The sequence below is a fragment of the Miniopterus natalensis genome, chromosome 1 (genome assembly GCF_054644295.1).
Source record: "Miniopterus natalensis isolate mMinNat1 chromosome 1, mMinNat1.hap1, whole genome shotgun sequence".
NCBI lineage: Eukaryota > Metazoa > Chordata > Mammalia > Chiroptera > Miniopteridae > Miniopterus > Miniopterus natalensis.
The window spans coordinates 194,949,791-194,964,355 of NC_142081.1; the positions used below are offsets into that span (position 1 = coordinate 194,949,791).

The window sequence follows — 14,565 nt, forward strand, 5'->3', positions numbered from 1 at the left end:
GTAATGGCATTGTGACTTGCAGAGAGAGATCCTCCCAAGAACTGTTATATAAACTGCATTTCATCCTACAATGTTCAGTTAACTTTTATGAGCTGAAATTAAATTTTCTGTTTGCCCTTATACTTTGGGCAAGGGGTAAGCAATTTTTGGTAAAAATGCTTACACAGTAAGACCTTTTTGCAAATTGCTGAGGGCAGGGAGAGAACAGTTTAACAATAATCACTGTCCTGTTCTTTTGTTTAAAGTAGAATGAACTGACCCACAGATGCATAAAAACATCACAGATTATTTAACATAGGTATGCGAAACAAAACTGCAAAATCACAAAACTGCACTTGGCAAAGCATGATTTACTTTAACCATTAAAAAAATCTATAATTGTTTCTTTGTAAAGGAAAATATTTGCCAAGAATCAAACCAGTCATCAGAAAATGGGATATTAATGATGAGAAACCCTTGCAGAATAAACAAAACAGATTGGTCAGTCCCATGCATACTAAGGAAAGCATAAAGCAGTGTGTCAGTGCTCAGGATACAGAGCAAAGGACAGCATGGGCCCACAGGGCAGGCTGAGCAGTGCTACACCCAGTCAGCATCAGGCTCCCCTAAAGGAGCTGTGCAGGGACCAGTTTGCTTTCAGTTCCTCAAGTGACAAGCTCCTCCATACATCTGTTCCCTTCATCCAGTTGACACTTCCCCCCAATAGTTTTTCATCTTTGTGCTGCTTAAGGCTTCAGGTCTCAGCTTGCTTTACCCCACATCTAAATTAGGTACTCCCTACTCCCCACTTATTACCTCCCTAAGCACCTTATAATCTTCCTCCACGGTATCTCAGACACTCTGTATAGTTATATGTATATATTATATCTATGTATTACATTATTATATCAATATATTATGTTTATATATCACATCTATACATTATACTATATTAGTATGTGTACATATGCACATTACACATATAATTATAAGCTCTCTCTTTCCCCAAGAGGCAACACATTCTACAAGAGCAGAGACCAAGTCTGTCTCACCTAATGCACGTCTCACCTAGAGTCTTGGACACTGCCTGGCACAAAAGTAGGCTAACGTGCACTCAGAGTTCCATCTCTGGTTGCTGTCACTTTACATCTATATGACCCTACCCACCTGAGATGCTAACCCATAAAAACCTTAACTTTAAACAATGGAGGTTCCCTACTGACCATAATAAACACCAGAGAGGGGAAAGTAGAAATAAGCTGAGTAAAGTATTTTGGGCTTCAGCAGGGATGGGAGGATCCTTCTGTTAGCACAGTCAGTCCGTTTTCGTGAGGCCAGGGACCTGCCACTGCAGTTCTGTGGATTCCAGAGGCCGGCTTTGGCTGCTGTTCTCTGTACTGACTCTTCCCTGAGTACCTTCTCTCCTTTCCTATAGAAAAGTGGACCGAACACGACGTTACAGTTTCTGCCTTCCATCCCTGCCGAAGCCAGCCTCCATGACACCTCCACGGACCCTGCCTCCTTGTATTCACATCTCTTGAGCAGCAGACCCTTCCCCAGTTGAGCAGGGCTGACCTATGTAGCTAGTAGGATGTCACGGAATGGGGGTGTGAGACTTCCACAGCTAGGTCATGGAAGACACCGGGGCATTGCCCTTGAGCTGTACCATCCTCTCTGGGGGATTCAGGCAACTACACTGCAAGGACACACCAGCAGTCCTGCCGGAGGTCCATGTGGTGATGAACTGAGCTCCCCTGCCAACAGCCACATGCTGTATCCTCCAGCCCCAGTCACCCCTTCGGATGACTGCAGCCTCAGCCAGCATTTTGGCTGCTGCCTCCTGAGATCCTCAAGATCCTCAGCAGAGCCACCAGCTAAACTGCCCCTGAATTCTAACCCACAAAAATTGTGAGAGATGAATGTTTATTCTTGTTTTAAGCTGCTTAATTTAGGGACAATTTGTTATGCAGCAATAGATCACTAATATAATCTCTCATCACTCAAGTTCACAAAGAAATTTTTTAAGAAACTTTCACCATTAATATAAAGGGTAACAAGCAATCCATTACATTTTTTACCCTACAACCCCTTCTCCTTTTTTACTAGATCCCATAAGGAAGACAAAGTAACTGGATATTTGAAAACACATTAAAAGGATAAAATAAGATTCATTCTATTTTTTGGAAAAAAAGAATTTCCTTGTATCAAACAGAAGACAGAATTTTCTGAAAGGGATGAGCAGATGATTGAGAAGAAATGGGACAGGAAGTGCTGCCCTAACGGGAAGAAGGGGAAACAGATCAAGTTTAGGACTCAGTTTCTTCCACTAGTCACAACCTTGCTTTAGGAGATTTTACTGAAGTCCAGCCGCCCCACCCCATCAAATCTGAAATGATGAGCATGTGGGGCGGAAATGTACAATATGAGACCAGAAGCTAGCAGAGTCTGCACTGGTGAGAGCAGCATGGAAAAACTTCTCTATTCTATGTGCAGAGGGTTCTCAGATGTTTTTCTTTTCTTTTTACTCCTGTCCATAATAAATGCAGAACATAAAATACTCCAATTAGAAACAGACTTGTCACTGTGATTGCAAATGGTGGTGGTGAGCATGTTTTCCCCTTCCCATGGCCAGAGATAATTTTTCTAAGGAAGGAATTTTGAGTTCACTTGAGATTTTTTTATTCTTATTAAATTACTCTTAGCCTTGTGCTCCTTCCATTTCCTTTTTCAAAGTCTTTCTAGGGTTTCCCTGCACTTTTATCATAACCCGGACTAGAGAACAAGAAAGGCTGAGATAACTGATAGTGCAGCAGAGGATGTTTTCTCTGAACATCTTCAACAGGCCTTTTTAAAGAAGACTGGGGGGAACAACAACGAAAACCTTTTCATTACCCTCTGGTAATAGTTAATGTTGGCTTTATACTGCATTAGAATGTCTAAGAGTTTTCTGTCTAGAGAGTCAAGGAAATAGAAATTCTTCATAATCAGAAGCTACTGGATTCTATTCTTAAATAACGGACCCAAGACAAATGCTACTGGAACTGTCAACATAACAGTGAAAAACAATAAGACCCCAATGCTATCCAAAAATTTAAAAAACTAGGCTAAATTCTGGTTGGAAGCAAAAATTACCCATACAAAACAAAGTATAATTGTCGTTATTCATTTGTGAGGAGAATTCTCATTGCCACATGTTGTCGACAATCACTAATGATTCCTTGAGCTTCTCAAGCTTCTTACAAATAAAGAAACTAGAAAAACCAGAAACTCCTTTACAAGCAAAATCCAGAAACAAAAATGTTTAGACATCTAATCAGTACTGCCAAGTCAGCCCCTGAGCCCCCCGCCCCCCCCCCCCGGCCTCCCCTGCTGCCAACACTGAAGTTCTTGAGTTTTTAGGTTCAAGTTTGTAAGGGAATTCTGACGTGGCTTTATAGAATTAAAAACATAGAAGGATCACAAAGAAACTCAATGAGAGATCCTGAGCCACACAGAGTTAAGCTGCTCCTGAATTCTTGACTCCCAGAAACCACGTGAGGTAATAAATGCTTATTGTTGTTTTAAGCTGCTAGGTTTTGGGATACTTGATCACGCAGCAATAGATAACTAATATTTATCATCACTCACAGTCTCACAGTTCACTAGTTTTCACCATTTATATAAAAGGCAATGTCTAAACTGATTACTAAAGACAAATGAAAACAAGAATGTTAATGAAATTTCTTCAGATACACTTAGTTAACAATAAGGCTGATACTGTAAGATCAGTGGGGCTGATTCTTTTTCCTGATTTGCCCCAGCTTTCTGAAGAGCTATTCTCTGCCTCAGGGAAGCCACTATAATATCCCCTTTCAAAACCCTACAACATAAAGCAGAAGAAAAATAAGGAAGGAGGTCAACCCAGGACAATCCTAGGTTGGAATTACTGCAAATTGTGAATGAAAGTACTCCAGGAAACTTTTAAAAAATATTTCTGTATTTGGAAGAATTCTAGAAAGGGACTATACTATACACTTTTAGATCCATTTTTTATCTTCTGGTGAACTGCAGAATATCTCTAAACAGTGGCTTTTTTCTTAAAAAACAAGCCTAGAGAGATGGGTTTACATTTCTCCCCATATCAATCAGCATAAATCAAAGTAAGCTTCATAGGAAAAAGTATGACATTTCACCAAGACAAAGGTTCTTATTAACAGTTATAAGAGAATTTTATAGGTGGCAGAGGTGCTACTTAGTGCTACTTAAGCTCTAAGCTTCTTTCATATAAAAATGGTAAGATAAGCAGACAAATTGGTGGATGATATAGGATTTTTTTTAAAGTCACCTACCCTTAAGAGGATCATGCTCTGCTCTCATAATATCAATAAGGGAATTTTCCAAAGAGTGCATATTCAAACTGTCATACATTCTACTTCGATCCTAGAAGAGAAGGAAAAAAGACTCAATATAATCTATGCAATATTTTTTCAAAAAGCGATGATAAATACATTATCTTAATCTTCTGACATAAAATAGGACATCCGATTAATATTCTATTACTATTGAGTTTGCATCCCAAGGCTATACTGATAACTAAGGATGCTGTACACTACAATATCTCTCATATTGAAGAACAACATATTTAACACATTTATCTCCAAAATCACATATAAAAAGCAATCTCATTTCACTGGCAGTATTAATGCAATACAGTAAGATAATTTCTATTGTTATCATTCTCAGCTTATGAAGATTTCTGAACCGTGATACACGCAGAAAGCATTTTTAGTTGTTATTTAACTTCTAAACTTTTCTCATGTATCTAGGACGACTGGCACTTGAAAAAAATATTTGAGGGAAAATGACTTAATTCAATTGCACCATACTTTAAACATCGATCAAACACTGTATGCTATCTGACTTATCCAGAATTCCACAATGAGCGCATAAACATGTTACAGAGTAAAAAATCAAAAGCATGAAATACCAGTATCAAAACAAAGACTAGCACCTAAAATATTTATATTCAAGTCTTGCTCTCTGAAGTCCTCACATATTATCTTTGCATTTCTAACCTTCCTTCCCATCCAACCCCCTGCAAAAAGGTAGCGGGGGAGCAAAAGCATTCTCATTTCATGAAGTGCCCTACCTCATCAAGTCTCAGAACAAAGTCTTTTGTGTCATTAGAAGTTTTGTTTGCTAAATGTTAAATCCCTCAACTTGCCTAATAGATTCTTTGACAACGTTCATCAATGTATGCAGTATTGTGCTCAATATACAATCAATATACTTGAATATATAGGGGGAACTATCACAGCAAGCTCTGGCCCATGACCCCCAAATCAACAGGGAGATTTTTACCAAAATATGTCAGGGCTAAACTCCACCCATTTGTGTGTGCGCCCGCATGCACGCCCGTGCTTGCTTGTGCAAGCATATGAATACACGGGGATGCAGAGCAAGCCATTTTTAACTCTCAAAAATGATTAACATGGAAAAAGAAAAGAGAAGAATCATAAAGGTGGGAAAAAATAGTCTCCACAGAAATCAGAACTGGCTCTTCTATATCTGGGTTATAAGCTTCAAAAAAGGATCATGAAATCTCAGATTACATACAACATTCTGCACATGCATGTACATGTCCTTTGTTTCTGAAGAAAGGTTCATGGGTTTCATTGGTTTTCCAAAGGGGTCTACAATCCAGAAGGCTCAGAAGCAGTCTTTTAGTAGGCTGAAGAAAAACATAAGCTTCCTGAGAATATGATGATTTACTCCCTCTACTACGACGACTAAATGAGGGTTGTGAGCTTTTTAATGTTAGGGGGCTGGAATCAGTCTGCAGATTAAACAGGTTGCTGTCAAGGAATTTAACTGTGAAAAGTAGCACTGAATGATGAAAGGAGTACCAGGCCAGAGGCTTTATTCCAGCTTTATCGCCAATCAGCGATAGTTCAGCCCCTTATTTTTACTTGGACTTCTCAGGCAGAGCACACCCATCAGTAACAGGTTCCCTAAACAGTGGCCTTGATTACCAAGGGAGGCACAAAGAATCACTGAGCTGCAACAGCAGTTCTTAAACTGGAGCATGCTTCAGAATCATCTGGGAGGCTTGTTAAACACAGTCTTGCTGGAACCCATCTACAAGTCAATTCAATAGGTTGCGAGTGGCCCCTGGTAATATTGAGGCCACAGGTCCAGAGACCATACTTTAAGAAGCACTGAGATTCTTGACCTTAAGTTACTAAATCTCTTCAGGCTCTGTTCCATCTTCTAGAAAAGAAAATAACCATGTCAGACTAGATGATGCCTAAAATCCTCTTATAAAATAATAGAAATAATAGGAAAGCAAAAGACTATATAATAAATAAAAAAGGAATAGAGAAGAGCACAGCCTTTTGGCAAAAATGACATACAATTTTAGTACTCTATGCAAATATTTTCATCTTCTGTGCTTCCACTATACTTTGTTCATAACTAATTTTTAAAAATTTTCCTACCTCTCTCACTAAACTTCAAAGTTAATCAGAGATAGAGACCTTTTAATTATGGAATTAGCTAGCTCTCAAATGTTTGTTGAGTAGTACTTTCTCTCTACCATGAAAACTTTGTAAAAAATTTAAGTTGAGGTCTGTGAGGGCAAAGACTGAATTTTTATATGACAATTACATAAGACTACATGTAAAGCCTTCTCAGAATCCGCCACTCCACAGAACAGGCACTCAAGTGTTAATTAACTAAACTGAGGCAAGCATCAGATTTTAATGTGGCCTTGCTATCAATTTGAATTTCTGAACACACAGTGGAAGATTAAGTGCTATTATATTCCAAGTTTCCAGATGTATTTAAAATAGAATTAAAAATATAAACTGTTATGATAAAAAAATGTTTATATAATTAAGCAAAAAAAAAAAAAAAACACCTCAGAAGGTATTCTGTGTCATATAGGTTCTAAGATACAATATACTATAAATTCTTCATATTCTTTTTACCTTAAATTCTCACAAATAAAATATGTTATAGTTCAGGGCTGTCTTCTCAGAGTGATGTTTTTTGAACAGAATCAGACTTTGTCCCATCTTCAGTCAATCTATGAATACTGTAATGAATAGTGACTATTAGCACCACCCAAATGGTATTTCTCACGTAACTTTTGTGGCCACCTTCTAACTCTATTCCAAGGAGTGTGATCTTCTCTTGCTTTAGAGAACAGTAAAATTAATGAAGTAATTCTATATACACTGTCAATGGGTATGGGCAATATTTAAGATCTGAAGGGAAAACACATAGGTAAGCTATTCAGTAAGTATCAGTGATCACTATGCAATCAACTCTGACAACTGTTACACAAAATTGTTGTATGTATTATTAATAGCTTTAGCCTTAATGCCTATATATCCAGCTGAAATAGTGAGATGTCCACTTATAAGGTCCTTATTTTCCTTTCCAGACAAGTCTCTCATCATGAAACAAAGTCTCACTTTAGTAAAGAAAATAGCAAAGCTATTTAAAAACAATTAGCTTAGTTTTACTTTGTTAAAACTCATCAGCTGCATCCCACATGATTTTTAAAGCACCAAACACACAAAATACCCTTGAGCAGGCCAAGAGCTCATGACATCCCAAAATTGCTATTTGGATTTAATGAGACTAAAGGTACATGTTCAAAAATAGAGATAATTTCAAACACTGAAAAATAACTAAGAAAGTCAATGATAGTACAATTAGTACCAGAGGAATTCCAACTGAAAGGGAACTTTCTAATGGAATGTCATATTTTTGCTTTGATATATACAAAGCCCTTCTCTATTTCAAGAAAAGGAAGTGGTCGTGTAGAACCTTTCCCTCTTGACAATGAAGTGTTCTTCCAAACAAAGAGATGGATCATAGAAAAACCCTATATCCTCATGTCTAAAGATACGCCAGATGCTTGTGCATGTATTCTTCTCCAAGTAGAAAGACGAGCTTTTTCTGTACTTTTGTGTTTGGTTCTCCACTTTTAAAATAAAAAAGTAAAGCTGTGCTAACACTGTCCTCAATTTTAATACTGACTGTCCGCTCCTCATCGCACACTGTTACAGCACTGCCCTGCATTAGCAGTGTACGCTGTGCTCTTGGCCTTACTTCACAACGCAGTGCTCAGCCCGCTCTCTCACATTCTCTAGTTGTTCCGCACAGATACCCCTCTCGCCATCGACCGGACTTTCACCTTTTCAATGGTAAAGAATAGTATTTCCGCCCATATATCCCAAGGGTAATTAAAACACTACCACATGCATAATGAACATTCATTTTGTAGACTTCCCTTTATTATTCTCAACCTCAACGAAGTGCTATAACAGTGACTCTGAATTGCTTTTTTTTTTATTTTAAAGACCCCCAAATGGCCAAAGCTATTCATTCTAGTACCCACATGGGTTAAAGAAAATGGGCAGGCAAGTAGAAAATATTGGTGTTAAGAATCTATCAAGTATAATTACAGAACTGAACACAGGATAGGACACATGAAAAGAAAGCACCCATTACCTACATGTGTAAGAGAGCCCATGCTCTCTCATTTTCAGTAGGTGTAAGAGTTTGGTGATGACCAACGTCCAATGTCCCTGAAGTTCATCCAGTTCAACAACCACAACTTAAGAAATCTTTTATTAAATGAAAAATGGGACTTGGTCTAGTACAGTGTATTGTTTTTTTGTGTAAAGAGAATAAAGACTCCAAATAATATATTTTTCTGAAAGAGATGACCATGTTGTCATTTATCACATTATCATCATACCCCGAATTTTAAAGATTGGTGGAAAATACGTTCAATTAATTCAAGGCAGTTCACGTGACCTGCTCAAGAACTGCAGGCAGAACCTCCATCAGAACACAAATCTAGAGTTGAATATACTGATAATCTCCCAGCTGGAGGAAGGCCAACACACGTCTCACAGGCTTCAGGGGCTACGTTATAGTTTTAAAGGCCTGATGTTGTTGTGTTTACAGAGAACTGATGGGCCATATAAGAACCTATAATAACTTCAGCTACTAGTATATTTACTCTTTCATTTAAAATAGTCAGGTGTCAATGAATAAATATACTGCAACCTTAATATCTAAAGGAAATTCAATTTTAAGGTAATTTAGAACTCACACTTTTGAATATGATTTCTTGCACGGGTAACTAGCTAAGAGTGTTTTTAAAGAAAAGTAATTCTTAGCCTTAAAGATATTAATGGAGATAGCTAACATTCATTTTCAAGTAAGAAATATGCATAACGATTTATATTTGTTTTAAAAAAGTTTTTCATTTGAACCTGGTCCATAAAAAGTGGATTATTTAAAATAAAGACATGCAAACCTGAAAAATTTTATGTACATCTGAAATAAAACCAACCAATAAAATTATTTCTTTCCCACTTACTGAATTCAATTATAGGTAAGGCCTGAAGTATCCAGGTATAAGAGTTATACTAAACTAGTTTCAGTTCTAGTTTAGTATTTTTAAGGCCTAATCAATTGGAGACTAAAGGAAATGAAAACTTAAATGTTTTAAAATAATGTATTTGTTAACTAACACTTATTAGTATTAGAATGTTGTATATGATGCAAAAGAATTAGAGATGAAAATAATCTCTCTACATATTTGTTTTAAATATTTTCTATAATTTTAACTTTGCCAAATAGTGAGGAACTACCCAACAGTTTAAGATACCAACTGCAGTTTGTAGCTGCTGCTGTATTTTTAAGAATCTCAACTTCAAATACCTCAACCTTTTATGGTAGAAGAAACACAGAACAAATTTTGTACAAGTACCCTTAAGGTACTCAAAGGAGACAACAAAATTGCTTTCAAGACCAGCTGAGAGGTCATACACTACCTTCCTACTGCTTGGGACCAAAACCCATCTCTTCGCCCCCAATAAACCAAGGCCCTTGGATTCTAAAAATAAGGGGGGGAGGGTGGCTAGTAGGGACCAGGGAAGAGGGAGGCAGGACCAGGGAAGAGGGAGGCAGGAGGAAAAGAAATGGCCAAGAGAGGTCAGAGAAAGTGTAAGAACTAAAAAGGTCTCACGTGACCTAGTTCCTGCTATAATGAAACTATGACCCAAACAGATGAAGGCCCATAAACTGTGTCATACGATGTCATAAAGAGAGTGAGAGGAAGAGGAAGACTGTCATAAAGAGAGTGAGAGGAAGAGGAAGATGGTTTGGGTTTCAAACCGCCTTTGCTTCTAGTTTAGTTCATTTTTCACTATCTTTTTGTTTTCATCACTGTCTTCAGCTTATCACATAACACCTCTTGCTAAGAGTCCATAAGGAATGCCGTTCCTCAGTCACTTACAAAAAAAAAGAAAAAAAGAAAAAAACTTTTACTAGAATGAATTTATCTAAAACCCTAGATACTAGATTACAAAATAGGTAAAAGCATAGTGGCTCTGACTGTGGTCTAAGAGGGAGGGTTGGAGGCACTCACCCTGGGGCACCCCCAGGGGCACTGCTACAGAGCCCGACTTGCAAACTTCCCCCCTTTCCTCATCACCTCTGCTCTCAGGATTCCACCAACTGACACCATCTCAACACCCTATTTTCTCAGCATATGCTCCCCACACCAACCGCAGACCCTTTACATGGCAGCCAATTTGCCTTCCTCCTCTGGAGAGGCATATCCCTCTCTTAGGTCGACCCTTTTATACTGGAATAATTTTGTTTCTTCCACTCTAAAAATATGTGCCTTGCCAACTTCAAAATATTACCATAATTTTTCTCTTCTAACATACCATTTCCTAGGCATTTACATATTCAATGTGAACGACATAAAAATGCTACCATAAAAATGCCACTAATATGGCCTAAAGGAACAAGGGTGAAAAAGGGAGTAGAAATAGATGGATGGCTAACTTTCACCAAGACAGTAAATTACAAATTACACGAGATAACTACTTATTTTGAAGTGAAGATCCTGGCAGGACTACTTTGGTAAATAGGTAGGACTTGTCTAAAACAAGTGCTAATGGTTGATTACTGAAGTTACTGCTAACCCTCCAGATCAGAATGTTATTTACAAATGTATTAATCTATTTACACAGTCCTTACTTGTAAAATCATCTCCTGTTGATAAGTTAACTAAGGAAGAGCCTTAGCTAAGATAACATAGCTCTATTCAGTGGACTCCTATAATGTCAACTCTGTGCTCAAACTTGGGTTCTGCAGAAAAGAACCCTCTTATGTAAGGACTGAGTTTTCTACGTATCCCAAAATAATTCTCAACACCTAGTACCCAGTATGCATTCAAATTTAGTCCGTAGGAAGAGACAGAGCATTTTGTAAGCACAAAAGGCTTGATAGTAATTTGATTTATACTGGTGCCCAGCTGACTCAGGGTTTTTCCCAGAGAAACTGATTATTTGGAAGAAGACAACATGTAAGAGCAGTAACAAAATTTAGAAGAAATACTGTACCATAAAATTTTTTATCGAGTTGAAAAAGCTGAACTAAGATAGGCCTTTTCAAGAAACATATCTCAAGACCAATGTAGCAGTTTACGAAAAACTTTACTAAAAAATCCTGTAAAACACTGGTGATATGTAAAGTTGGAGGTTAAATAAACATATGATTTTGTATCTAATCGAAAAGACTTCTAAAAGGAGATAAAATATCTGTTCCATTTGACTGATGTTTAAAGCCAGGTGCTCTTGGGTATATAATTCCTTTTTCCAAAAATAAACTTATGTTTTGGAAATATAAAATGATCATGAATTACATTTAAATATAAAAATAAAGCATTTTATATTCAATAGTTTAAGTCAAGTGACCCTTTAAAAATAAATTGCTTTAACACTCTCTGACATATGCTTAAATAGGTATAATTGGAAATTAAATAATAAACCCTCCTGGTAATATAAACACTAAACTCCTAGCCAAAGTCCTGAAAAATATACACTGTGCAGCCTACCTGGTCTATTCTGGATGTTCCCGCTGCAGTGCACCAACTATCTTGGAGTGAATCTGAGCCCCAAGCTGGCAACTGCAAACTAGATCTCACCTTCAACAGCATAGAAGTTTTCATCAGAAATAAGCAGTTCTCTTCCCCATACCCACCCACAAAAAAAAAAAAAAAAAAGAAAAGAAAAAGCACAGAGTTCTTTCTATCTTTATTCCATCTTCTAAAAGTATTAGGAAAAAAATCTAATTTTAAATATCCATAAAGGAGTTTCATTAACCTGTAATATCAACGAAATACAAGAAGGCCTGAAAAAATGTCAACCATCATAACTAGTAGGCCACATTTAGAAAAAAACAGTCATGAACCAGTGAAGACAAAATTTAATTCTATGTAAAAAGCCCTAATATTATTTTGCCATAATCATAGCTGTACTAAGTATATTCTAATATACGTACAGCCGATCGTAGTCAAATCTATGCACTGTTAACATTTTAGTTTAGCTGTACTGTAGGAAAAACTCATTTTGGTGACCCATTAAAGATTAATAAATTAAGGCATTCTTAAGGAGTTGCCAATTAAAATCTTCAATATATACTTAAGAAATTCAGCAGGTTTTTCTACATTTTATGAAGCTTATTTACTATTGTGCGCTTACAGAATTTTTTATAGTGTCAATTTTCTTCATACAGGTGTTTTATCCTGATGATGATACTATATATGGTTAAAAACAAAAACTTTCTCTTTTTTAATCTGTTAATTTTATCACACTACTACTACCACCACCACTCAATTTCTAATTTTGAACGATTAACATTAGAAATAAGGCCCTTTGCATACCATCCTTACCTGTAAGGGTAAGAGTGTATTACTATTGCTGTCTGTTCTGAACACATTGTCTTCAATCCAAGATTTTGGCGTCAGTGACGGAGCAGAGCGAGTAAACTTCGGTGGTGCGATGACATTACCAGAAAACGGTTTTTTCAGGGGGGAAATCTGATTCATAGTTCCTGGAATTCCCATGTTTCCAGTTCTACGATGATCTCTGCCGTGCATCGTTCCCCAGGACATACTTCCAGTGCCCCAGCCACTGCTCTGATGGTTGCTCCAAGGAGATTGTTTCAGGAGAGGCTGGGAAAAACATATCTATTTAAATTGCAGGCATTTAAAGAGTTTATAACTGAAGTTCAAATTTTGGACCTGAGCTAAGAATGTATATGTTCTTTAAAAAGTTAAATGCAGAATATATAAAATATATCTTTAATTAGTTTACCAAAAGTAACAGGCTTGAGATCTTGCTGAACTAAAACATCCATTTAAGGTGAGGGGAGTTTTCATCCTCTTGTCTACTTATAAATTATACTGAATCAAGCAGAGATTTCATGACAATTACAAAAATAGAAGCATAGTAGTTATTTTTTTCCCCTTCAGAGAGGACCATATACATGATATATACATTTAAAATGAAATTAACTTTGAAGATCCTTAATGATATACCTTACATTATGAACTTAAAGCAACATAGGCACACAACTAAAAATATGGCCTTTATCCATCAAAACATACCAACCATATGGGAGAAATATTTGGACTAGCTTTCCATTACAAGTTGTATCACTGCAAAAGTGAATAATAAGATTTGGTATTATTCTGCTGTACAAATTAATGAAGGCCTTTTGGGATAGGGAAAGTATAGGAAATAGGTTCTTTTCTGCACTGTTTTTCTGAACTGTTAAGATCTTTTATTCCAGTTTTAGTGTAGTTTCTTTCACAGTGTTTGTGTTTTTTTCACTTAATTATCCATGGAACTGCTAAGCAATTATCTAATGTTACCCATAGGTGGATCCACTGAGATATAAAAAATAAACAACTACACGCTTTGGTTATTCTAGTAAAGACCTTAATAATACGAGTCTCCATTAGCTTCATCCATTTTCCCCAAAAGTAGACTATATTCCAAACTGGAACGGATGGCAAAAAGTTATGTCATCGACGAGCCTGTCAACTGCAGGTTTTGAAAATGTGTTCCCTGCTACCAACTACATTATCAATAAACTTACACTTTAACAATTGTGCGCTAACATGTAGCCGAAACAAGCAGGGGCCGGGTAGGCGCCGAGTCAGCGCGCAGCTCCCTAGAGAACCTGCTCGCGACGCACGAGCAGCGCCCGGCCGGCCGCGCACCTGCCCGAGAACACGCCGCCTGCGGACCGACGGGCCGCGCGGGGCGGGGCGGGGCGGCCGCTGCCTCCCGGCGCGGGACGCGGGGCAGCGGCGGGACGCGGGGAGCCGGCCGCACGGCCCGCGGCTCCCGCCCGAGCCCAGTGACAGCTGTCACCTCGCCCCCCGCGGGCCCATCTTTCCGCAGCCGGCGGCTCGCGGCCGAGGGCGGGTCACGGACGCGGCCTCCACGTTCCGCACCGTCTTCGGGAACGGAAAGGCAGCACCGCCGCAACAAAAAACCCTACCATTTTCTGTGCCAAGTTTCCACTTAAAAACCGTGCCCATCATGAAGAAGCGGAGCGTTATTTCAGAACCCGCGTTCCCACCCTCCCGGGCCGCGTCCCGCGCTCTCGGGCGCTGTAACTGCTGCGCCGCTCCCGGGGCGGACTGTTAACTGTCGCTCGGGTGTCAACGCCGCGGCTCGCCCTTCACACGGCCGGTCGCCCGACACTCCCCGGCCC

The 14,565-nt window shown here is 38.4% G+C and overlaps 1 protein-coding gene across 7 annotated transcripts in view; it reads right to left on the reverse strand.

The window, feature by feature from the left end:
- The window catches only part of CPEB2 (cytoplasmic polyadenylation element binding protein 2), a 59,843-nt gene that overhangs the window by 42,778 nt on the left and 2,500 nt on the right, over positions 1-14,565 (reverse strand). For 2 of the 7 annotated variants that reach the window (XM_087828212.1, XM_087828207.1), the window contains exons 2-4: positions 12,731-13,012; positions 11,894-11,983; positions 4,308-4,398 (exon numbers count right to left, since the gene is read on the reverse strand). In XM_087828212.1, the coding sequence (XP_087684338.1) occupies positions 4,308-4,398; positions 11,894-11,983; positions 12,731-13,012 (463 nt within the window). Of the gene's footprint in view, positions 1-4,307; positions 4,399-11,893; positions 11,984-12,721; positions 13,013-14,565 lie in introns of all 7 variants that reach the window. The other 5 variants (XM_087828229.1, XM_087828217.1, XM_087828232.1 and 2 more) reach the window with 3 other exon arrangements.